This window comes from Piliocolobus tephrosceles, chromosome 4, assembly GCF_002776525.5.
Source record: "Piliocolobus tephrosceles isolate RC106 chromosome 4, ASM277652v3, whole genome shotgun sequence".
Taxonomy (NCBI): Eukaryota; Metazoa; Chordata; class Mammalia; order Primates; family Cercopithecidae; genus Piliocolobus; species Piliocolobus tephrosceles.
In genome coordinates, this window is record NC_045437.1 from 10,581,395 (window position 1) to 10,609,063 (window position 27,669).

A 27,669-nucleotide genomic window follows, 5' to 3' on the forward strand; every position below is an offset into this window, starting at 1 on the left:
CTGAATACTTTTATGCTCAAGGTTCCATGGTTTTTAAATTGCTTGAAAATATGTCCTAACTTTTAAGTTGGCTGACTGTCATTTGCACAGTAGATTAATCCTTGTTCACTATTGTGAATTAATAGTCTGTGGAATTTTTTTTTTCTCATCAGTGAGGACACAGCTGACTCTGGGTGTGCCCCTAGCAATTTTTGTGTGAAGTGAATCAAGTTATGTAGAAACTTATCAAGTACATTCCTCATTATTCCTTCCACCTAAAGGCCCTTAACTTCTAGAAGAATCGTAGATTAAAAGGCAAATATGAATGGCAGAAGAAGACCAGACTGAAGCCGACAGCACTAAGACTCAATGCAAGAAGAGTGGCGAGCGGATATGCAGAAGGAAGCTGCTTTGCGCAGGAGCGCTTGTGCCTGAGTCTGAGCAGGTGTGCAAGAACAAACATGCCCACCCCTGCATGCACACGAATGACTCAATTCTAAATCCGTTCTTACTAAAGGAGCATGCATGGGAGAGTTTGCCCCGCAACCTTTGTGGCCCATGTTTTATTCTCCTGCTCCCATTGCTGCAAGCCAAACCCATATGCATCTTTAAAACCCATTTCAAATGTTGCTTTCTTCATAAAGTCTTCCTTGATCTCTTCAACTGAAGTTTCTCTTTCCTCCTTTAAGCTCGTCTGGCCCTCTCTCCATGCTTATTCTGTAGAACAGTTCTCCATCTCCCTCTCCCTAACTCGATGGACTGCTCCTAGAGAACAGAGCTCACATCTACATCATTTTCATAGGCTCTCATCTACCTTGACTGAGCAACCTTGTGGTGTTGTTCAGATATCTATTGTGAACAGGTGAAGAAAGAAGGAAGACAAGACGGTCACCTTCTAAGCAGTCCCATTTCCTGACTTCCCTGGGATTACAGGTCTCATGATAAAGGCTCCTATTTTAGGAAACCACTTCACAGAGATTCTTCTTCTGGGTATTCCCTGGGGAGGGCACATAGTTGATATACACAGCTGCTGTGATGGCAAAGACAACATCCGTCATTAAGGAAGAGCGAGTCGCTAAGTGAAAAGAGTTTTGCATGTGCAAAACTGAAGCTTCTCCTCCACCAGGCTGAGTTTCATCCTCTAAGGGACAACCAGAAAGGAAGTTTATTTCAAAGGTGTCTTCAGGAATGGCAAACAAAAACATCTGTTGGAAAGGAAACCAGGTGTTGGGCAAGGGATGTAGACATTCTATAATTTGGTGCTCTCCTGCAGGATCCAGTGGGGATTGCTATGTTGTGTTCGTTAACACTAGTTAATGTAATTTTTGTGATAATTGTAGAGCAAATAGAGCAAACTCTCAAATATAATTAGGGAAAAGTGTTTCTAATTAACTTGTAACTCGTGAGTTGCAAAGTAAAGCCACAAATCAGTTATGCATTGTCAGACCTAACAAGTGGAAATGTGCTGTACATTTCAATCTCGGCAAACACAAAACAAAACGCAAAGACCCAGAAAAACTTTCCTTTAAGCCCTTATACAATTTTGGCATGCTCTGAAATGTCATTAGAGATAAGCACAGATACATCTCACGTCACCAGCCCTAATGATCATGGAGGTGGAAACTGAAGGCAACTTCAGACGGGGTTCAAGAACATCCAACACTTAACCGCTGCAGTACGTACAATGGATCATGCTCACGAAACACTCTCTGATCAGTGTACAGAAGGTTCTGATGACACTTCAAAATACAGTAATATAAATTATAATATTACTGTAATTAATAAATTACAGTACTGTAATCTCTTCAAAGGTTTTGTAGGGAAGTAAAGGACTATAATATTTGCAAGCTCCACCCCAGTTAACACTGCCATCAGTAAAGTTGCTTACTGCTGGCTGTAAGTCAGGGTGCGGTACAGGCAATTTCTTCTATATCCAGTGGAAGCGATTCTACTTATTTTCTCTCTCACTTGAGGAAGCACACTGTAATATCAGGTAACCTAATTCTAATTTGAAATGCATTCATTCTAATTTGAGAAAAGTGATAAATGGGTCATATATTTTCATTGGATAATGTAGTTACTATTAGCATCAAATTATTTTGGCATCTCTCAAAACACATCCGTGTCTCCTAATCCTCCACCCCTCTGCTGTCCGCTGTAATTGTTGGTCTTGTGAAAGTAGAAAGTGGTGTTTCTCAAACATGCATGATCCTAAGAACCAGAAGAGGGTACTGCTAAATGTGTGGATTCCCAGGCTATTATCATGGAAATTTAGGGTCCAGAAATATGTATTGTTTTATCAAGTTGCCCCAAAGAAACTCTTATGATTGGATAAACTGGAAAATCACTGGTGTAAAGCAGACTGGCTTTGGAAATCAAGGACTGCAAAAGTACCACAGACGAGCTGTGACTTTAAGCACGCCCCTTGCATCCAACCTCACAGGACCTCAGGAGTATTCAAGGCAATGATAGACAGGAAGGTACTAGCACTATGACTGGTAAGTGTGGGTGTTCAGAAATGTTTGTTTCTCTCTTCTTGGTCCACAAGAAATAAATGCAGCGAATACCTGGATTCTCAGGTTAGGCACATTGGACAACAATAAGAATGTAAAACACAGGAAATAATGTGACATATTGGCTCTAGAGGTATCTGCAATGTCCTACTCTGTGACACAGGTAATACAGAAGGGATATAAGCTTGACTTACTCAGATACAAATGTTAGCAGTCTAATCTTAACATAGCACAGGTAACTACAGCTCCCTTAAAAAGACTATTTATGACAAACATAGACAAATGGGACAGAATAAATAACTCAGAAATAAGACTGCACATCCACAACCATCTGATCTTTGACATACCTGACAAGAACAAGCAATGGGGAAAGGATTCCCTATTTAACAAATGGTGCTGGGAGAACTGGCTAGACATATGCAAAAAATTAAAACTGGACCCCTTCCTTACACCTTATACAAAAATTAACTCAGGATGGATTAAAGACTTAAATGTAAAACCTAAAACTATAAAAACCCTAGAAGAAAACCTAGGCAATACCATTCAGGACACAGGCACGGTCAAAGATTTCATGATGAAAACATCAAAAGTAATTGCCACAAAAGCAAAAATTAACAAATGGGATCTAATTAAACTAAAGAGCTTATGCATAGCAAAAGAAGCTATCATCAGAGTGAACAGGCAACCTATAGAATGGGAGAAAATTTATGCAATCTATCCATCTACAAAGGTCTAGTATCCAGAGTTTACAAAAAAACATAAACACATTTATAAGAAAAAAACCAATCCCATTAAAAAGTGGGCAAAGGACATGAACAGACACTTCTCAAAAGAAGACATTCATGCAGTCAACAAATGTATGAAAAAAAGCTCAACATCATTGATCACTAGAGAAATGCACATAAAAACCACAATGAGATACCTTCTCATACCAGTTAGAATGGTGATTATTAAAAAGTCAAGAAACAACAGATGCTAGCGAGGCTGCAGAGAAACAGGAATGCTTTTATACTCTTGGTGGGAATGTAAATTAGTTCAATCATTGTGGAAGACAGTGTGGTGATTAGACCTGGAACCAGAAATACCATTTGACCCAGCAATCCCATTACTAAGTACATACCCAAAGGAATAAAAATCATTGTATTATAAAGATACATCCACAAGTATGTTCATTGCAGTACTATTCACAATAGCAAAGACATGAAATCAACTCAAATGCCCATCAGTGATAGACTGGATAAAGAAAACATGGTGTATATATATACCATAGAATACTATACAGACATAAAAAGGAGTGAGATCATGTCTTTGCAGAAACATGGATGGAGCTGGAAGCCATTAATCCTCAGCAAAGTAACACAAGAACAGAAAACCAAACACTGCATGTTCTCACTAAACTTAAAAGTAGGAGCTGAACAATGGGAGCACATGGACACAGGGAGGGGAACAACCCACACCGGGGCCAGTCAGGGAGTTGGGGGAGGTAGAGCATCAGGAAAAATAGCTAATGCATGCTGGGCTTAATACCTAAATGATGGGTTGATAGGTGCAGCAAGCCACCATGCCACACGTTTACCTGTTTAACAAACTGCACATCCTGTACATGTACCCCAGAACTTTAAAATAAATAAAATTTAAAAATGAAAACAAATACTGTATATGGAAATATCTTATTCACTGAGACATTGGTGCCACCATCCTGGTCACCGGTAAGAGAGCCATCCCATAAGGAAGGGAGAGCTACGGCTGGAAGAAGCCATATGGCTAGAAGGGTTTCTGAAGATTCTATGGGATAGAGCTGCATTATCACCCTGGAACACTTAACCTGCAGATTTCACGTATGGGAAACAAAACTTCTCTAGTTTAACAGATCATTATCTGGGGATTTTCCTTTCTTCAGACTTCATTCTAAGTAGTAAATTTCCAACCCTTTCTAATCTCCTTAGCCTGCTTGGTTTTTCTCCATAGCACTTGTCACATGCTGAAATGACAGATCTATTTGTCTCAGTTTATTGTCTGACTTGTCCACTACAACACAAGCTTTAGGAGGGCAGGTCTATGAGTTCTCAGCTTCTAACAGCCCACAATGGTTATGTTAATAGATTATGAAATTTCATGTATTGTTTTGACATAGTTCACTCCTTTACATACGAATCAACGGAAATACCAAGACTCCTCTCAGTGGTGCTCCTTTTTTTCTCCCTTCCTCCATCTGGCTCCTTGAAGAACAGGTGCCATGATCTTGACCATTAGGAAGAAAGCCATAACATAAGGAAGGCTGGCCTATGACTAGAAGGTGCCTGGATCTTTACTCCTTGTATCCCAAGCACCTAAACTTCACTTCCAAATACATTTGACTCTGAACAACATGGTTTGAACTGTGCAGGTACACTCATACACAGATTTTCTTCCACTTCTGCCACCCCTAGACAGCAAGACCAACCTCTCTGCTTCCTCCTCCTCAGCCTATTCAATGCAAAGATGATGAGAATGAAGACTTTAGGAGGATCCTCTCTTACTTAATGAAGTGCATACATATTTTCTCTTCCTTCTAATTTTCTTAATAACATTCTCTTTTCTTTAGCTTACATTATTGTAAGAATAGAGTATATAATATGTACATAAAACATACGTTAATTGACTTTTTATGTTACTGGTAAGGTGTCCAGTCAACAGTAAGCTATTAGTAATTAAGTTTTGGGGAGCTAAATTGTATGCAAATTTTCAGCTCTAGGGTTTGTCAGCCTCCCTAACTCTTGGGTTGTTCAAAGGTCAACTATAGTAGGCACTCAACAGCAATCTGTTTAATGAATGAGGGAACGAGACCCACAATCTACAGAAAGGCTTCCGTCTCTAGGACTGAGAGTGGAGCATGCAGAAAGTTAAAAATGTGGATTTCCTAATTGGATTACAGTCAGTCTGTTTGGGGAAGCAATTAGGAATCAGAACAGTGCTGAGGGTTGTAAGTTTTTGCCCTCTGCTGGTGCATATGATTTGGGCTCGCCTCTGTGAAGAAATAATCCTAAAATGGTCAAAATGACAGGAGACAAGAACAGGCAATGTCTCAGCAGAGAATGCACGAGACACAAAGCTGGTTAGGAGATGACTTGCCATCAAAAGGTAGACCAAATACATATCTCTTCTCCCCATCATTGATCCATCAGAATTAATAGCAATGTATCGGGAAGGATTCTTCCCCAGGCCTGATGTTTCCTTACTGCGAATGGAGCACAATTACTGTAACACTGGACTCTCCCAGCCCCTCACTTGCTCTTCCCCTGAGGGAGAGAGGAACTTGTCCAAGGCACTAGTGAGTGTGCAGGGCTTGGCCCAGCTCTGAGCTTCTTCCACTTTGGCATGAAAGGCCATGAGGAACTCTGCTTCCCCTGGTCTCCATGAGATGTGCCCTAGTGGCTGGTAGAGGAGAAGGGAAGCTGCCCTGGCCCAACGGCTGCCTGTGCCATGGTAGATAAGTCTCCCTAATTCTGGCATTCTGTGTGAGCAAACCAGTCTGGCTAAAAAGCCTGGAGTCTGGCCTCCAACCCAACCCCTAGCAGTAATGAGGTGATAATGTGGCCTCCTTCTTTATTCTGTTAGAACTTGATTGCAGAAGACAGTATGCAATAGAAGTTTCTATAAACTACGGCCTGAGCTACCTGCTTGCATAAATACAGTTTAATACACAGCCATACACATTTGTTGATGTATTATCTATGGTGCTTTCATCCAGCACAGGTAGAGTTGAGTAGTTGTAACAGAGACCTAGGGCCTACAAGCTAAAATATTTTCTATCTGTCCTTTTACTGAAAAACCTTGCCAACTCCTGTTTGAGAATCTAGAAGAGAATGGTAGAAAAGCATATTGCCTCTAGTGCAATGCTTTCGGGTTCAAGAACAAATGAAAAGTAAAAGGCAGGCAGGATGCAATTTCAGCAAACACTGCTACACTTCCACATGCTAAAAAACCAAGTGTCCAACTTAGGAAGCAGGTTCAAGAGAACTGAGCCTTCCTGAGATATGCAGAAGGAAAGCAGAGGAAAATGAATGACAGAAGGACATCCCACCCCGGCAGTAAAAAGAAGTGCTAGAAAAATGCATTTCTTAGGGCCCAGAGCAGAAGCAAGCAGAGACGGTGGCCTGCAGTGCACACAGCAGAGGTCCGGACTGGAAGGTGCAACAGGTTCCCGCAATGGTAAGAACAGCTTCAACAGGAGTCTGTTGAGGGTGATTTTACAATCTTCGCAGGGCCAAGGGAGCAAATCAATTCCATCATAAAAAGCAGAAAAATCACTATTGCACCATAGGATTGGGGAAAAGCTGCTAACAAACCATAGGACAGTGGAAGCCTTGTTACGGGACAGCACACTCATGGGACACTGGACCAAGACACCTGATTCCCAAAGAGGAAATCCAAAATCAAAGGTTTCCAGTACACAGGAAGGGAAAGAAACCACCTCATATAAGACCTGGAGTGGTGGGTTTGTACTGTGTCACCCCAGCTGAACTGCAACTGTGCTTCCCAGGATCTCCTTCCCTGCTTGGTTGCAGGTTGAGGCAGTCCATGGAGACATCTGCAGGATGCCTGGCTGGTGCAAGCGAAGCACAGAGCTGAACTCTGAGGGCTGCGGGCAGAGGGCATCAGGGCTGCTACAGTGTGTGCACGTGCCCCCGATGCTACTCCACCTTTTAGGCCACAGTTCTGACAGCTCCCACCACATCCCCTCTTTCCACTTCCCTAGGTCCTGGCCAGGAAGAATCACGCAGGGCTCTGTGGCAAAGAGCGGCAGCTTTGTGTATCACTCATGTGGCAGATTTGCAGGCAGTGAGAGGCAAAAGAGGGGTGCCATTTGTCCCCATGAGTGGCAGCTGGCTCTGGCTTCCCCTGCTTCACATCCTACTGTTCTTTCTGACTGCTGCCTGCTGGCCCGTGTCAACTGCAGGCTCATCATCGGACACAGCGGCAAAGCCTTCCACAGGCGTTTTCACCAGCTCTCACCGTGGTGTCAGGTCTAATCCTTATAACAAGTCCCCCTTTCATGTCATCTACAGTGCTTCTGCCTCCCTGGTCAAACCATGATGCACCTGGAGACAGGTGCTGCCTCTGCTGCCAGTATCTAAATGTGGCAAGGCAGCAACAATGTCTATGATTCCAGTTTCCCAAAGAAGAGACAATGGGAATGGTGGAATCTCCCTTCAAGCAGGAAGTGCATCATGCCAGAATGAACCTTTGCCTGGACTTCTTTCTCCTGATTCAGGTTCAGTCCACAGATGATGGACTCTCAAAGCCACACAACACCAGGCTGGCATCCCCTGACTAAATCCAAGGGGTCTCCATGCACTCCCTCCCTCAGACACTGTGGTCAGCAGAATAATCACTCTCCAAAGATGTCCACATTTGATGCCTCAGGACCTATGAATGGGCTCCTTTACATGGCAAAAGGGACTTGCAGATGGGATGAAGATAAAGCATCTAAAATGGGGAGACTAACATGGAGAGAATCCTGGATCAGCCAGGTGGGCACAATCTAACCACATGGGGCTTTAAAAGCAGAGAATCATTTCTGGCAGTGATCAGAGGAAAATGTGACCATGGAAGACTCATCAGAGGTGCAACGCTGCTGGCTCTGAAGGCAGCGGAAAGGGGGTCAGGAACCAAAGAACGTGGGTAGCATGGGAAGATGGAAAAGGCAAAGACATGGACTGTCCCCTAGAGTCTCCTGAAAGCAACACTGCCCCAGTGACAGTTGGATTGAAGCCAGGAGAGTCTGCGTCAGGCCTATAACCCCTAGAACCATAAGAAAATCAATCTGCCTTGTGTTAAGCTGCTAAACGTGTGGTGAACTGTCACAGCAGCCACAGATGACCAATACAGACTCCACTGATGCCCTGCGGCACCCCCAGTGAGGGCTGGCTTCTGGGAACATGTCTGCCTAGGATACTTTCCCTTAAAGGCTCACAATGGCTTGCTTGCTACATTTGACGGGCAGTGGCCATTGCTCACACCTTTGAACAGTAAGAGGAGGGAGAGCTGACAATGCAATCATGCATCGCCTGAGGCTCTGAAAGTATGTGGCCAATTCCAGTGCGAGGCAGCCCCGAATTCATGCTGCTGGAGGACCCAGGCCCCATAGAGGCACAAGAATCCCCCTGACTGAGACTGTGCAAAATAAAAAATTGGGAGAAGATGATTTTTACACATTAGCTAACTTAAGAATTGTGGATTTTGAACTTTAACACACAATGGCAAGAGGTATTGATTTTTTGACTTTAATTCCTTTGAACCTTAATGTCTTCGGACTTTAACATGAAAGTGGATTTAAACTTTGATTTTTAATTTCTCCATGGGAATTTGATATTTGGCGGGGTTCATATTAAAATTTGAAGCATCTCCACATTGCTGGCATTTCATTATTGAAATGTCTCTATTCATTTTTATCTTTGGGATGTTGTTTAATCTTCTCACAGAACCTCTAATGTGCTATGTTGGACAACATATCTGGACAATATTTGGAATAAGAAAGAAAACTGGACTTAATTTTAAATCTTGGGAACATAGTAACCCTGAATTTGATTTAAATAATTTGCTCCTCTGACCCCTTTTGGTGCCTCTTGGTGTAATACATAAGTTGCCCACCAGGAATTCCAGGTGATCCCCAAAAAGTGCCATCAAGACAGAAGAAGAGCTTTCTTGACAAACTGCTTAGCTCCTGCTCTAGGGAGAGGGGCTACGCCTCTGGGTGATCATAACAAAGAGGGTGAAAGAAAAATAGGCTGGGGATGTTAGTGGGAGAAATGCATTCCCTCTGTTCCAGTGTCTCCTTCCCTGCAGGTGTTTCATTAACGTTATACCCGAACTTCTGTTACATTAGCAAGGTCACTTGGCTAACGGACCTTAAAGAAGGCCTCCAGCCTGGCTTCTGTCAGCAACAGAGATAATATCTGTAAACATATTTACACTTTCTTTTATCTTCAAAACTGTTCAGAGTTCACTGTATGAGTTCAGAACTCACACAGGACAGAAGATGTTATTTATCATGGACATAATGGAATAGAGAAGAGAATGGAAGGAGTAATTCAGACAAGAAATTTCATCACATTTTTGTAAGATACAAAACAGCCAGAGGTGAGCTGACAGATGGAGCTGAGGGAGAAGCCATCATAGCCCAAGACACATACCTAGGGGATCCTATCCCAGGGAGGTGGCTGACTGTCCTGGTGGAACCCTAGGAAAGATGTGTCCTCAAGAGATGGCAGGAACCTGGGGTGCAGAAATGGGAAGACAAGCTAGAAAGGGGTGATTGAAAGGAAGTAGCCACCTTTCATTCTCCACTTCCACCTAGGTTGAAAGAATAGCCAGCACACAGGAAAGTACTGTCCCCTTCCTCCAGGCCACACAAACAAAATAAACAACACAGAAGAATCTCCAAGGAGATGGATTGCATTGGGGAGAACCAAAAAGGTACTGCGGATATCTGGGCCTTAGAGAAAAACCCTCCTCTTTAAAACACTTACAAGACTCCCCACTACAACAGTTCCCTCCCACCCACTCACCCTGAAGTGAATCTTCACTGTGAACATGCTTCACCGACATGCACAGAGCTCACAGAAACTCTATTCCACTATTTTAAAAACAAGCAGAAGATTGAGGACCACCACAGATTTGAAGTAAGCCTGCAAAATCAATGAAAAAGCCCACCATAAAAAAAGAAAAGCTGACAATGAAAAAAAATTGAGATAATTCATGCTAAAGAGATAAAAACAAACTTAAGTTCTAAATAATATCCTTAGAGAAATTCAAAAATAGTTTACATTCATAAAACAAAAATAGGAGCTATTAAAAAAAGCAAAAGAGAATTCTTAGATTTTTTCTTTTCAAAAGATGATACCTTCTTGGGCCCCTGGTAGTGGGAGCGTGGAAGTCACAGAAAAATTGGGGGAAAATAAATGTTGGATACTAGAGAATTCTTTCAGAACACATGATAAAAACGCAAAGGGCTCCAAATTATATAAGAAAATACAAGAGAAATAATCCAAGAGGCTCAAAATCTGACTAATTTCAGAAAAAGAGGACAGAGGAAATGAAGAGAAAGTAATTATTTTAAAAAAGAAGAAGAAAATTTTCTGGCACTGAACAAGGCATGACTCTTTAAACTGAAAATGTTCAATGATTTTTTTTTAAAAAAAGGCAACACCGCATATATCACGAGAGAATTTAATAGTATTAAGTCTAAAATTAAATTATAGAAAATATTCCTGAGAAAAATAATTTTCCATCTAGAATTGTGTATCTAGTAACCATCACTCATGTGTGAGGGTTAAAGACTTATTTTTTCAGAATTTAATCTCCTAAGCATCCCTTTTCAGGAACTTATAAGAGAGAAAAACAAGAGAGAAGAGGGCACAGGATCTTGGAAACAGAAGTTCTAATCCAGGATTGCCGTGCAGGTCTAGAGAGCAAAATCCAAATCCGTCCCGAAGACAGAGGATTCTGGAAGGGACTTCTATGGAGAACGGAGGGAATTAATGATGCCCAAAATGAAGGACAAGGTTGAGTCCTCAGCCTGACTCCTTAACTAAAAGGAAAGACCATCTGGATATGCAAAGCATCAGATGGACGAACACACTCTTCTCCTGGAGAAGCACAGTTCTCAAGACACGTGCTTTCACCAAAATAACACTTATTTACTAAGTTCTATAGTTTAATAAAAACCATTTTATTATGATTTGTATAGCATTCTGAAATCTTTAGTTGGGCATACTCAAAATTTTGGTCCACTATTTCCACATTTAGAGAGAGAAAAATTACATGAGTCAGGCCCAAAGGATGTGAAGCATTTCTAATCAAAGTTTATTTGCTTAGGAGCTTTTCAAGCAATGGCTGGCATACAATAGCTTTGACTGGATTTAAAAAAAATTCTCATCATCATCTCATAGTAATTATTGCATAGGAAGAAAATTATTTATTGCAAGACATAGCAGGCGGCAAAATATATTCTACTGTGAAGAGATATTGCAGTGAAAACAGGCAGCTGTTTTTTTCAGCATGCATGTTTACGTGTTGGATGTAAATGTATGTAAACATGTCAGTTTTAACACTTTATCATTGTTTGAATAGTTTGTCGAGCAATATTCAACACATAATTTAAAGCTTTGCAAGATCATTTCTTTCTTATTTATAATTTGGCACTCTTGACATCATAGGTTCTTCAGGATATACAGCTAGGTCTAATCTAAAATCTGGCTTATAAACTATGCTTCAGTTTTTTAAAAATCACTAAAATTGTTCTTTTGAATATTTGTTTATAATACATCCTAGTCTACAAATAAGTAAGAAATTCAAAGGGAGACCTCACCCTGCCTTCCCATGTAATTTTTTGTTCAACATTTGTTCTCATCCATGAGATAATAGGCAGGAAAGTGATCAGAAAAAACTCCCCTGTATTGGCGGGGCTCCTGTAACATACTGAGTCGTTATTCTTCGCTGAGTTCTGTATTAGATCCACGGGAGAATTGCAAAGGAAGTAAGGGGTATAGTTGTTACGCTTAGATCATTGTTTTGTTTAATTCATGCATGGATATCTGACCTAATTCCTAAACAGATTTGCAGCGGCTCCTTGTGACAACAGACGTGAAGCCAGCCTTTCTTCTTGTACACCCTACTCTGCCTCTCAGAGTCATCCACTCCCTTGCTGCTCATCTAGTAAGTTCCTAAAACGTGGTCTTCTTTGTCAGGTCTATCGCTTTAAATATTTAGCAGCCAGTGCTGCACATACCTGACCATTCAGATCAGAGCCTCACCTTGCAGTGGGCACTGGTGTAGGCATCTCTGTGGCGGCACTGTGTGGTCAACTGAGGGCATCCCAGGCTTGGTCAACAGAATCCAAGCTTTGAGGTGAATTCCTTTTGCCTCATTTTGCTTTTGCTTTAGGTGGTGAAGCTGGCTTTGGCTTGATTTACATCATTGAGGCAACGTCTGTGCAGAAGTCAGCTGAGTCCTGCAGGTTTCCAGGCCCCCTCAGGTTTCTGTCAGTAAGGTAACTCAGAAGGCTTTGTCTAGAGCCAATCACTAGACTGGCTTACAGTAGCAATTGCTTCCACACTAGAATGTTCTCCTAGATACTCTCTTCCAATTTCCTTTACTAGAGTGGAAGCTTGGCCAAGGGGCTTGTGGATTTTCTCAAGAATCCATGATGGCAACTTCAGAAACCATGAACTTCAGCTTGTCAACATGTTCTGATATGTTTTTCTTGGAAAAAGGTGAAAGTGATGCCTGAAGTTCAGCCAAGCACAATATGAACATGCTTCTGGAAAGGCAGAAAACATCTACTGAAGTAACAACCACTGTCCTTCTTAATGGATGTGGCTATCACGGCATTTCTTCTAGGAGGAGACACAGAGAGAGCCTCAAACTCCTAGCACATGCTGATGAAAACACAGTGGTTCCAAACATGACAGTGGGTGCAAACCTCTTCCTTCTTAAAAGAAGTGGAGTAAGAGTGTATCCTCTCCGTACATCAAGCAAGCATCATTCCTACAGCTCGTGTTTCACCAGGAAAAGAAAAAAGAGGTTATGCCTTTGGTTTTCCAAATGGGGCTCACATAGGAATTTCTGATGTTGCCCTGGCACATGTGAACGGCTGACACCCAGAAGCTGTCAGAAGCAATGTTGAAGGCAATGGAGTCGACAGCGGTCAGTTCTTTATAGCTGCTTCAAATGGCAGCACAGGATAAGATATACACTGCAGAAGATGTCATGTGTCAGGGGTATGGCGTTTCCATTCTGTTTTAAGCCATCATTCATCTCAACCTTTGGCATGTGGCTGAGTTTCTTTGGCAATCAGGGAAGCCACCACAGAGAGGTTCTTCTAGACAATGAATTTTGTGTTGGAGCAAATTCAAATTTTAGTCAAATCCAATTCTTCTCAAATCATAAATGAATCCATACAGTGTACACAGAAGGTGCTCTGCTGGTCTTCATTTCTCATGGCTTCATGTATCTGTTGGCGGAGTCTTACTGCACAGAAGCCTCCTGTGCCCATCACATGCACTGAGCTCTTCCTTTTGCAGGCAGTTCCAACTTAAGCACAACCCACAAATATAAGGATGGGTGTTCATAACCATGATGGTAGGAAATACTTTCAGTTACATAACTCACCCCTAAACTATCATAGACGTCATACTGCATAGATAAAAACACTTTTACTTTCCCTGACTTGTGTCTTCCCACATTAGTTTGGTGTGAAACATTGCTTTAGTAGTATGGTAATTCTTAACAATTATTATTTTTTCCACAAAGACGATTTTCTACTTATGGAAAGACAAAACAAAAAGAAAAAAAACCAATTTGCATCTAGTTCTAATGTAACTAAGAGTGAGAAAGAAATGTGACAGTAATCTCAAAGAGTGTACATTTAAGGAAATACATGAAAGTTGGGAGTCTTGACCCAGAACTGGACAAATACTTGTGACTCCCTAGCTTGAATAATGTATTTTCTTAAAAAATACATTTTCATCTACTTCATCAGCATAGCTCCAAGGAAAATTTAGAGTTAAGACAGAAGGTCGATTGAATCACAGATAATTAAAAGATCTTTTTAGACAGTCAACTATGCAATCCATTTGCTAAATACTTGCTGATGGGGTACTTTTTGATGAACTGAAAACCAAATATCACCTCGAACGGTAGTGAGCATGATTAAGATGAGTAAGCAGCAGAGTAATTTGAAATGCTGTATTGAGGCCACCTGGGCCATTAGTACTCCAAGTAACATTGCATATTTCAAAGGGAGGGATGACAGCTCATGGCCAACACTGACTGTGTTCACATGTATTCCACGTAAGTGCCACATGTTTTACAGGGTCTCATTTCTTAAACCCTCATGACCATAGTGTGGCTACTATAATTATCTCCATTTTATAAAACCCAAATGTCCTACAATCATGGAAAAGCTTTCATGTTCACTTTTTAAAAATTCCTTAATATGTAATAATTGTGACTTTTAATAGACATGAATATTTCATTCAAAAAATTAACTGCTAAGTAGGATAAGCTGTCCGTTGTTAACCACACTAGAAACCAGAATATATACCTTATTAGCAAAAACTGACACGCCTTGTCCTTTGATCAATTGTTATTAATGCTATTCTAACAAAGAGCCCTGGGTATTGTACGACGCTCAACTACTTTTAAATCCACTGACAAAAACTGATTATGATCACAGAATTTTAGTGAGGGTTACATTTACTAGATTATTGAATATGATCAATCCATGCATGTCACATCTGATACCATTTTCTTCAGTTGTTTACTCATTTGAAAACACATATTGAGACTGCCTACGTTATTAGACCACCACAATATTTATTTGATTAGTACATTTGCCTCTGTGTTGGATAACGGAACGTTTACCTTGAGATAAAATATAATAATTTAATAATGATTCTAACCTGTGACCAGCTCACGGATCTCCAGGTCAGTCGTCTTGCGGAGTAACCTCACCAGTGCTGGGATGCCACCACAGTTTTTCAGGGCAATTTTGTTATCATCGTTAGCCTTCCCATACACCAGGTTTCTCAGAGCTCCACAGGCACTACGGTGGACTTCGGTCATCCGATGATCCAACAGGTCCACCAGGAGCTGGATGCCTCCTTGTCTCCTTATCTGAAAGAGCAAAGGACACCACTTTTGCTTTTACAGTGTAAGGTTTCCCTACCTACCCCAAAACATGTTTTTCATATAAAGTATCTGCTAACAATTAATTGCACCAAACTGAATTAAGGCATATAAAAGGAAACGGAAAAAAAAAATAATGTGTTTGCTTTATATTTGATTGCCTGTATCTGCTTTAATACCCTACCAATAACAATCCAAATGTATTTCTTTCAAACCATAGAATTTGCGAAAGGTGATTTTAACTTCATAATGAGTGCCTTAGACATTTCTCTATAAGAATATGCCACATCCTCATGGTTGAAGCACATGAAGGAATAAAAGGCATTAGAGTGATCCTCATTCCCCAGGCTTATTAAATTTAACCACTGTCTTAAAGGGCTGCAGGAATGATGTACAAAATGTTAAAATTATGCTTAATAGGGATATGCTCTAAACATTTCAAAGGAACCAGAAGCGAAATGAGAGACTGGAAGAACTGACACGAGTTTTATCTCAGATGACCCACGGAAATAAAAATGCTTCTTACATGAGAGACAGAACACGTGAGGCCAAGGGACGCTATGCTTAATTTAGGTATTTGATTCAACAACAACAAAACCACTGTACATTTTACTTTTCTTTTTATCAAAAGAAAATTTTAATCTTTTATAAGTAAATGCAAAATATTTTTGCTGTGTATTTCGAGATGCATGTTCTCCTGGTTGCCCTTTGATTTGGGGAACAATTTAAAATTTAAATTAGAAACGAAATAAAGTGGCTACTTAACACACAGGCTATTTCACAGGGTTTTCATTAGCAAAGCTGCTTCTGAAAACTTTTGCATGTATATGGAAAAAGAGCATGATTCATTCAGGAACACTCTTCTATACTGTATGCTTCAGCGTTCTTCAGGGATCGAAGGATTGGCATCTTCTCTACTTAATTTTTTGATTACAGAAAAACTCATTCATGTCACAGATGTGCCGGGACACCTGGCTACAACTCCGGCATCTTTCTTTTTTCTTTCTTTCTTTTTTTTTTTTTTTGTTGAGACAGGCTGGAGTGCAGTGGTGCGATCTCGGCTCACTGCAAGTTCCGCCTCCCGGGTTTAGGCCATTCTCCTGCCTCAGCCTCCCGAGTAGCTGGGACTACAGGTGCCTGCCACCACGCCCGGCTAATTTTTTGTATTTTTGGTAGAGGCGGGGTTTCACCGTGTTAGCCAGGATGGTCTCAATCTCCTGACTTCGTGATCCGCCCACCTCGGCCTCTCAAAGTGCCGGGATTACAGGCGTGAGCCACCCCGCCCGGCCATCCCCAGGCTCTCTGAATAGTGCCCAAGTGCTGCTCTCTCTGTCAGGTGACTCTGGCCACACAGTTTAAAACTGCACTTGGAACCACACCCTCACCCCAAGCCAGCATTCTTGTTTATCTTCAAGTGCTATTGAATTCTTCACAGGACTTGTCATGTTCTAACTTATTTGTTATGTTTATCATTATCCTCTGTCTTCTCCTATAAGGATGCGTGTTCTGGGAGGAAAAGTCTGTTATATATCCCTATCCCTAAAACCAGTGCAATGCCAGACACATCATAAATATTCATGAAATATTTGTCAAATGAATGGAGAGGGTTAATACATTACTTGCTATGTTGGTGTTTCTCAGCTTTGCTAAAATAGTGTTTTCAAAATGAAGAAATATCTCTCTTTAAAGACAAAAAACAAACACCTCTTTTGTGAACAGCCAGGGATGTATCCAGAGGCATCAGCCCTGCAGCTCTTCCAACCCAGCTTACAAACAAAATAGAGCATGCTTCATTCATACAGGGTGGCCTCTGATGATTCCAAATGTGCCTGCAGGAATTATGTTCATTCATCAGCAAATGAAAGCAGAAAAAGGGGAAATCCTCAGAGCACTCTTGGACTCTAAATCCCTAACTTGGAAACCATGAATGCAGCGTTTCACATACGGCACCTCCACAGGAACATGACAGGGAAGGAAGAGGGAGGCATGTAGAGGGACAGTGTCGTTGAGGGGGTTATGGTTGCCCAGCCTGAGGGTGGTGACAGCACCTGTGTAAGAGAGACTCAAGGATCTTTTGGGTCAACTAAGGAAAGAGAAAAAGAAGTGGGAAACAACTCTGCCCAACTTACAGCTCTACCCACAGCTTGCTCGACACCTGCCCAGGAGAGATGATGTTTGTCTTCCTATATAGGTGTGTCTTGTTCATGCACCCAGGTTATAAGCACACCCACTTTATCACAGTGCTTGAGAAGGGATATTCCACCTGTACAAAACAGGTTAAACTATGAGTGTCACTTTCTCTTTGTGTGTATATTTGCCCATCTGTGATTTAGTTCAAAGTTCTCTGAGTTTAGTTATTTAAACAATAATGAAACTATTGAAAAGAGATAATAAATCCATTCTTACAGTGAATCTATTAGTTATATATGAAAAACAGATGGCATCATCAATCAATCTATGCATTTTATTCATATTTATATATTTTAGCAATACTGGATGTCATATTAATATGCCTAATTTATTATAATATATTTCCAATTCATATGATTTAATGAATTAAGTGATTAAAATATTCCAAAACATTAAAGGGAAAATGAATTCAAACTGAATGCAGCATGAATTCTTAATGCTAAAATGAAAACACAATGCTTTCAGTATGGCCCTAATTAATGCCATATGCCCAAATTTATAGTGAGATTTTCGGTTCGATTTTAATCTATTTAGATAAACATAAATAAGTTAATTAACCTTTTTCTTTTGCTCTTATTTGGGTTCACCAGATACTCTATATTAAAACTTGTTTTCTTGGGATTGAATTTTATCTAAGAATGTGAGAATCCTACTTTCGTTTTCTGAAGCCAAATATTACTCAGAGTTAAAATGTAAATGGCCACATGTGCGAAATGGGATGGCCAGGTCCTTGGTTCTCCCTCCTCCCGCTGCAGCCTCCCCTCTCCCATCAGGACCAGAAGGGAGGCCCTGACATGGACTCCAGTCCTCTTGCTTCTGGTGGCTGTGCACGGCTCTGATGCTGTCCTCTTCACTTTCCCTCTATTTTGCTTTTCTCCAGGACCCTTCCTTCCTCCAATTTCTTTCTTTCTTTCTTTTTTTTTTTTTGAGATGGAGTTTTGCTCTTGTTGCCCAGGCTCGAGTGCAATGGCACGATCTCGGCTCACTGAAACCTCTGCCTCCTAGGTTCAAGCAATTCTCTTTTCTTAGCCTCCCGAGTAGCTGGGATTATAGGTGCATGCCACCATGTCTGGCTAATTTTTGTATTTTTAGTAGAGACAGGGTTTCATCATATTGGTCAGGCTGGTCTCGAACTCCTGACCTCAGGTGATCTGCCTGCCTTGGCCTCCCAAAGTGCTGGGATTACAGGCATGAGCCACCGCACCCGGCCCCTTCCTCCAATTTCTTGCACCCAATCCATCTACCAGTTTCTTCTGGTACCTAACATGAAATCTTTCCAAGCTTCCAAACAAACCTGTTTTAAACTCTTAAAATGTACAACTTTCTGAAAACCTATCAGAAGAAACTTGTCTTATTTGAAATAGCACCTTTATTTATTCTCCCCAAAAATGATGAGCTGTCTAGTTCCAATTTATCCCCCTAGTCGATCACTCCACATCCAGCAAGCTGAGCCCAGGTTTTTGTTAACATATGATCATTGCAGGTCAGTCTACCCTCTCCTCACATTATTTATTTAATCATCTTCCTGCAGAATTGTTTTTGTTTTGTTTTGTTTTGTTTTTCTTTCAGACAGAGTTGCACTCTGTCACCCAGGCTGGAGTGCAGTGGCGCGATCTCGGCTCACTGAAACCTCCACCTCCAGGGTTCAAGTGATTCACTTAGTAGAGATGAGGTTTCACCATGTTGCCCAGGCTGGTCTTCAACTCCTGGGCTCAAGCGATTTATCCACCTCAGTCTTCCAAAGTGCTGGGATTACAGACGTGAGCCACCGTGCCAGGCCTCATGCAGAATTTTTTAAAAGTCAAATCTTGGAAGATTTTAGGTTTCATAGCATTAAAGTCAATAGAATGCTAGCTAATGTATATCTTATATTTATATATAATTCAACAATAAAATAAGATGCACTCAAAGAGTGCCTGTCACAAGGTAGTAAGTGAATAAGTATTTATCAGATGAATGGTGCAGCTGGTTGTCAGGTATTTGTTTCTCTTTCTTTCTCTCTCTCTCTCTCTCTCCTTTTTAGAGCAGGTTTAGGTTCACTGCAAAATTGAGCAGAAAGGTCAAAATTCTCATGTACTCCCTTTCCCCACACAGGCACAGCCTCCCCTACTATCAAAGATCTGCACCCTAAAGGTACATTTGTTACAGTGGATGAATCTACATTAACACATTGTTATCACCCAAATTCTACAGAGTTCAATAGTCCAAAGTAACAATAGGGTTCATTTCTGGGCTGTACCCTCTATTCTTAATAAATGTACAATGACATGTATCCTCCATTATAGTTTCATACAGAATAGTTTCACTGTCCTAAAAATTCCACTGTGCTTTGCCTATTTATCCCTCCTTCTCCTCTGACCCTTGGCAACCACTGATCTTTTTACTGTTTCCATGACTTTGCCTTTTCTAGAATTTCAAATAGTTGGAATCACATAGGATGTAGCCTTTTCAGATTGTCTTCTATTAGTAATATACATTTAAGATTTCTCCAAGTCTTTGCTAGATATCTCATTTCTTTTTAGTGTTGAATGTTGAATAATATTCCATTTTCTGGATGTACCACAGTTTATTTATTCATTCGTCTACTGAAGGACATCTTGGTTGCTTCCAAGTTTTGGCAATGTTGTATAACATTGCTATAAACATTTGCATGCCGGTTTTTGAGTAGACGTAAATTTTAAATTTCTTTAGTAATACCAAGATGTGCCACTGTTGGATCACATGATAAAAGTATGTTTAGTTTGTAAGAAACTGCTATATATTCTTTCAAAATGGCTGTTTCACATTCCCACCAGCAGTGAATGGGAGTTCCTGTTGCTCCACATCCTCCCTAGCCATTTGGTGCTGTCACCTTTTGCATTCATTCTGGTCATTCTGATAGGTGTATAGTGGTGCCTCATTGTGTCTCCTTCTCTTTTAAGACTACCTGTGTGGTTCAGTTATTTTTACATTCATACAAATGATTAAAATTGAAACAATGAATGTTGAAATACATATGGGGAAATGATAGCTTCATTTGAATCTGGACTGAACAATTCTCATGTCTGCTACTTTCCTGGACCTGATAAAATTGGACAGTGGCCAGAAGGGACCTTTCATACATGACCTGAATAGACGGTCTTAAACTCATTTATTAAGTGGTTCTTTGACAGATGATTGACTTTAGTCAGTTGTTCCTGTGTCAATGCCTCACATTTATTTTTCTGCTTAGAGGTGTGCACTTCAGGAATCTAGATGGCAAGAGTAATCTATAAGGAGTAAGGGAGGTGGAGGCTGGTAAACCCCATCCCCAGGGGAAACAAAAGATGAATTAACCAATCAAATAAGGCAAAACTATGCCCTACTGCCTGTCTTTGGTTTGGTTTTGTTTTGTTTTTAGGTTGTTTACAGTGAGGGCATTGTTAAGCCTGATGCAGATAATCTCTGGGGAATGAACACTAGAATGCATTCCCAGTTTGCACCAGGGAAGAATAAAAATGGCTTTCACACCTTTGCCCTAAAATCCACTGCTTCAAAGTATGTTTACAATTTAAACTCAAGAACTGAGAGTATCTAAAAATCATGCAAGAAAAGGATGCAGTGGGTTTCTTCTTTGCCTTTTCCTTACAAGGTAGAATATATCCAAGACTTTTATATCAGAAAACAAATGGATAAGTAATTAAACTATACACAAGAGAAATGCAAGTAATGCAATAGTACCTATTGCAAAAATAGGGCCTCATCACCAAAGGATTTGTTATTCTTAACATAATCTGCATATAGTGACAATAGCATATATTTGCCAATGAATTAGCTATTATCATTAAACTGGTATCAACATCAATGAATAATTTATAGCATATTCAATTACAGCAGTGTTCAGATATTTATGACAGTCTTCATAAAAATGTAATGATAATGATGATGTATAGTGGATAAAAAATACTTTAAACAGCTTGCAACAGAATTCCTCTTGGGAGGTATCTGTCTTTATTTAAAAGAAAAAATACTATGACAAGTTGCTTAGAGGATAGTGAGACCCTGAGGGCATGGCCCACCAGGCAGTCAGGGCAACAGAAGAGATTGCTCACCTGCTCTGCATTTGCAAAAGGGAGGGATTTGGAGCTAGGGACAGAAGACAGAAAAGGCTGGAGTAGCTTTTGTCAACCTATTATTTGGTGAGACAAGGGCCTCAAAACAGGTAAGGACCTGGGTATGTGCTGCTATTCCTTTCAGGAATCTTTCATTTTAATAAAATGGATATATCTTTGGGCTTCTGGGTTCATGTTGAAAGAAACCAGGCTGTGCCTGAGACTCAAAGTAAAATTTAATAATAGTATGCAAGACTATCACTACATACTATATATATGTATAGTATACATAAATATATATATACACACACACACATATAGAGCATATATACACACACACAAACTATGGATACTATGTACTATAGTACTTATTTTCTTTAGATACTTAGGAAAACTCAAATCCCAATGTCTAAGAACAGGTTTATAGAAAGAGTTGATGAAAAAGAAGATAAGGGAATGCAGTGATTTTTTTACTAAATTTTCAATTAACTGTTACTTTTCCATGGTGCAGGTTTTGAAAAAGCTTTCTTAAGTGATATAATTATTACACACTCCTTTTTAATATTAAGAATTTCAATAATTTTCTCAGCTTATAAGCTAATGGAAGATACAAAGTTTGTGGATCCCAAACCAGATGATTAACCAGATGTAGGTAGAAAGTGCAAAGTTATCAGTTTGTTAAACGCACATTTTACCTCACTGAGTTTCAACCCCTACTTTTATTACAAAGCCAGTTAAACAATCAATGTTTCCATAAAATCTGAACTGAGGTATGTCCATGTAGCTGTCTCTGAGTAATACAGAAGTATGTTTCATAAAGGTCATAATTTTTTAGTAGAAATTATTTTTGAGAATCTCTCTCTCCCTCCAGTTGTATGAAACGGCCTGCGTTCTCCATTCGATAGGGGAACCAAGATGAGTAATGTTTCTTTATCGACTGTGTTTTCGAGAGAAAGCATGTTGCAGTGATTGGAGGTGCTGCCTCAGACCTAGGTTCAAATCAGATCTTAAAACTGATGTCCCCCAGGTAAGTTACTTAAATGCCTGTGAAGCATGAACAAACTGTGAACCTACCTCATAGGTTGTCTTCAGGATTAAATGAGATTTCAAAAGTGAATTGATTAACAAAGTGCTCAGAAAACATTATATATCACAGAACTATCTACTATATCAACTTTTTAAATGATATTCTTAATTGCTTTCTTACCTGGCCAAAATATAAATTAATTTAATAAAATGTTGATACGTGACAGTGAAAGGAATACAATTTAGGGTTTAACTTTATAAATTGGATTTAGGATGTAAACCGTATATATCGAATAGATCTCTTGCTAACTGTGAGATGAGCAGTGAAGCCTTCTGGGAATGAAGCAGGCTTGGAGGTCAAATGCACCTCAAAGCTGTTTTTTTTTCTGGCAACTGTTTTTCTGAGAGCAGACACCCTCCAAAAACACACTTGGGAGTCCTCAGAATTGCTGAACACTGTAAGTGAGTTTCAACTTTACTCTTTAAGGGCACCCAGGAAAGACCTCTGTGTGTTTTTTTTTAAACACGAAAAATTTCAAGTGATTCTTCGAGTTTCTTTCCTAAAGACACCACTCAGGAAATGTGATCTTGATAAGTCTAATGGCTTCTATCACTTGGTGTAAATGTTGAGCTGTCCTTGCAGACACTGAATGCAAAAAATCACAAAGCATTGACAATTACGAAGAAAGCCTCCAGTAACTCTTACTGCATTCTAACTAAACTCCAATGTGACTTTTTATTTCCACATTTAGATATTTCATGATGCTAATACCCCATGATTTTCTCTAAATTACAAAGTGTTAATGAACCCAGACTAGAAAGCACCTAAGAAATTCTAGGGCCTGGAATAACTTGAATAACTTGAATAACTGCTTTCCTTGAATAACTTTGTAACATCATCAGTCAGAGGTAAATACTGTGTGTGAGTGCAGGGTGGATTTCTCCTCCCAGGACCATGCTCCCAGGTTTAAAGGCTACACTTACACTTATTCTCTCTCTGTCTGACTACTATCCTATCTCTGTAGATCTGTACACACAGTCTATTCAAGCAGATGTATGCTCTACTTCACAGTAGGGGATTTAATCTATGGATGTTTCATAAGAATATATGCTGCATATATGCCATGGAATACTACGCAGCCATATAAAAGGATGAGTTCATGTCCTTTGCAGGGACATGGATGAAGCTGGAAACCATCATTCTCAGCAAACTAACACAGGAAGAGAAAACCAAACACTGCATGTTCTCACTCATAAGTGGGAGTTGAAGAATAAGAACACATGGACACAGGGAGGGGAGCATCACACACCAGGGCCTATTGGGGGCTTGGGGGCTAGAAGAGGGATAGCATTAGGAGAAATACCGAATGTAGATGATGGGTTGATGGGTGCAGAAAACCAACATGGCACGTGTATACCTATGTCACAGACCTGCACGTTCTGTACCATGTATCCCAGAACTTCAAGTATTAAAAAAAAAAAAAAAAATACATTCAAGGCCTCATATTATTTGAGTTTATTACATCAATTACATATAGTTAGTACCATATCCTAAAACAAATATTCACTGTTTATAAAGATGGACATTGTTTAAAATATTTAAAGATGAATGGTGAGGGCTGACACCTTCTTTCTCTCTCACTTCTCTGAATTCTGATCTTTTGGCTTCTTTTATGTGTTGCTGGACAGCTCTCATCCTCCCCAACTGATTAAGCAGAGGTCTCTCCTTTGGGACCTGGACTAGATTTCCTTGCCTGGACTCCAAATCCACCACTAGCCTTTGTTACTGGCTTTAGCTTTGTAAGTCCTTGCTTCACAGCTAACTGAGCAGACTATTTGAGGTTGAACTTGACTCTGAGAAAACCTGCCACTACTATGGCATTTAAGCAACTTAACATTAGAATGATCTTCATTTTTAATCCATAATAAAGTGAAGACACTGGTTACCAGCCTTATTATTTAACTTTGTTGTGGACGTGATGGTCAATAGAGTAAAACTGAAAAACTGAAATAAGGAGGTGAGTCATTTGGAAAAAAGACTCACGATTATCAAGACTGATTAGAAAACCTTTTGGAATTAATTGGAAAATTCAGTAAAATACTAGCTTAAAATTTTAAAAATGAAAGCTTCCTCATGGATATATATAAAAATTCATAATTTTCTTATATACTAAAAATAATTGGTCAGAGTATTAAGAGAAAATTATTCCATTCAGAAAAGCAACTTGATATAGAAAATACTTAGGAAATAAATATATTATGAATTGGGAAGTTTCTGTATGAAGAAAATGACATGTATTGACTGAAATACATAAAAGCAGATGTGAATAAATGTAAATGGACTATCACATTCCTTCAGTATTATAAAGATTTCCATTGGTTTCTAGATTAATTTAAATATTAAAGCAGTTCAAATCCAAAGCCCAGTAAATTTTAAAGTTGTTTTTGGACACAGTGACACTAAAGCTCATCTGGAAGAATGAACATAGGAAAAAAAATCACAGGAAAAATAAAGAATTATGGAAAGACGAACATATTCTAAAGCACCAATATACAGAACAATATGAAATGACCCCAGAATCAATAGATAACAATGGGAGAGAAGAAAAAATCTCTAGAAAAGATACACATGTTTACAAGACTTTAGGATTTCATCAGAAAGCAGTATGGATTCGATACCTAGAATTAGTAAAAATAGGCTCACCACATAAGGGATGACATAGCATTTGATTTCTTCACAATGACAAAAAGTAAATTGCAGATGGATTAGAAATGTAAATGTGAAACATACAATAAAAAAGCACTAGGGGGATGTACAAATGGATATTTATATACTACTGGGAAGATCTAAGGTTGATACAAAAGCCAGGAGCCACAATGAAAAGGACTGACACACATATTATAAGCAAACTTAAGTCGTGAGGAAAGAACTCAACAAAATATTGGCTATGAATATGATAGACAAGAAGTTTAGATACTTAGCATTGCTAAAGTCTTCCTTGAATTTAACCTATCTATTGGATGTCAAGTGATATCTCTTTTTAGTTTTAATTTGTGTTTTCCTAATTACTAGTGAGGTTGAGTCTTTGAATACATTCTTTACCAAAGAGGTAAAGAATCAACATGAATAAAATTAAAGTAGTTTACTAAATAATATAAACACAAACATTAAGAAGTATAAGGAAATGCTCTGTTCATGAATGAAAAGAGTGGATATTGAAAAGGCTATAAATTCTCCAAAATTTATTTATACTTTTAACACAATTTCAATCAAAATTCAAGGGATTTTCTGGAACATGACAAAATGATTCCAACTTTCATCTGGAATCTTAAGCAAGCAATAAAAAGACTATTTCAATAAGGAGGACTACAAGGGAGAAATTATTTTCTCTCATTTATAAATGCTACATAAAGCCTCAATAGTTAAAATGTTGTGGTACTGATGTAGTAGTCAAGACGGCTTAGCGGAACAGAGTGGATAACCAGGAAATAAAGCCCAGTGCATTTACGAGCTAACGTTTGATACAAAGAATTACAAGCCAATGTTAAAGGCCTGAATCATACCTAAAGGTCTTAGGGAAGTTGACTATAGATCATGTACATTCCAAGAATTTAAAAACTAAATAAACCAAATAAGGGCAAAAATAAGTTAAAGGAATATCTATGAGATTTCAGGAATTAATGAGGAGTCCCGAACATGAACAAGAATGGAAGCAATTTAACTTCAAAAGTAATAATTGTATGCAGATATACGATACTGCTTCACCTTTAGTATCCCAGTGATACTGATTTTAGAAGTTTAAATATAATTTTAATATATCCGCATAGGGAAGCCTACTATCCATACTAAAGTTAGGATACATCTTCAGATGGTTCGGGTATTCACTTCCTTTTCTTTCTTCTCCTCCACCCAGTCAATACAATAAGGATAGAGTGTGACACTTGGTAGTTTTATAGAGATAATTTAAATAAAGATACAAGATTGTCTGGGTGTGGTGGCTCACACCAGTACTTTGGGAGGCCAAAACATGCAGATCACTTGAGGTCAGGAGTTTGAGACCAGCCTTGTCAACCTGGCGAAACCCTGTCTCTACTAAAAATACCAACAATTAGCCAGGTATGGTGGTACACGCCTGTAATCCCAGCTACTCCGGAGCCTGAGGCTCGGGGATCATTTAAACCTGGGAGGTGGAGGCTGCAGTGAACCTAGATCTTGCCACTGCACTTCAGCCTGGATGACAGAGGAAGACTCTGTCTAAAAATAAAGAAATAAAAATAAAATAAATAAGAAATAAAGATCTAAGACTGACTGATAACAAATGCTCTTCAAATTCCAGTCTTACTTTTGAAAAGAAATAATCAGTCATCCCCTTTGAGCATAAATATCTACCTTTTAGGTGAATGATTACTAATCTAATTATCTCTTCATTTGGAGAGGACAAGATCTAACATATTTATTTGTATGTGGCAAAGCTAAAGTCATACATTGTTCAATATCACAAAGAGAATTTTGGATGACCTCATATAAATTTTGAAAACACACACCCCAAAAGGAAGATAGGTAACTTAACTATTTGAAAATCATTAAAACATCTAAGAATGTGAATATAAGAGGCCTACAAATACTACCCGCAAAGTTTTCATTGTATAAGGCCTGGACAGTTGCTTGTTTGGCAAATGTTTCCTGTGGGCCTTGTCTGCTCAAGGTGCTGGGGCTTAGAGGAGGTGTAATGGGCCACGGAACCTGCTGGAAGGAATCAAGGAACCTGTGGAGTCAGGAATTAAGTAAAGAAACCAACAAGGGAGCAAATATGACCCTTGCAATAATGAAAACTGGAGGCGGCTTTACTAAAAGAGGACCTCGCAATTTTCTAGTCATTATTTTGTATTCTTCTGCTTAAAGAAGATCCGCTAAACTGGACACGTTTTAGGTCCCTCAACACCTGGGTTCTTTGGGTGATAAGAACCAAAAAGAAGTCAGAGAAGGAAGACAGGATGAATAGTGTGTGATGGTGTTGCCGGGGAGTGGGTCAGGGGACACTTAAGCAAAGACTCGGTGACATGGAGTGACAGAGGCCCCAAAGAGAGGAGGACCTGGAAGGCCTGTGTGCTAGTACTGAGCGAAAGAGAGGCAGTGGGGCCAGGGGAGGCGAGATGAGGCTGCAGGGCCCTGGGTTTACTCTGAGAAAGACTGGAATTTGAATTGCCCTAACTCATTG

General features: G+C 39.6%; 1 protein-coding gene across 7 annotated transcripts in view; it reads right to left on the bottom strand.

The window, feature by feature from the left end:
- CTNND2 (catenin delta 2) overlaps positions 1 to 27,669 on the bottom strand; it is a 933,747-nt gene that overhangs the window by 212,399 nt on the left and 693,679 nt on the right. For all 7 annotated transcript variants that reach the window (XM_026455692.1, XM_023218279.1, XM_023218276.2 and 4 more), the window contains one exon: positions 14,939 to 15,152. In XM_026455692.1, the coding sequence (XP_026311477.1) occupies positions 14,939 to 15,152 (214 nt within the window). The remainder of the gene's footprint in view (positions 1 to 14,938; positions 15,153 to 27,669) is intronic.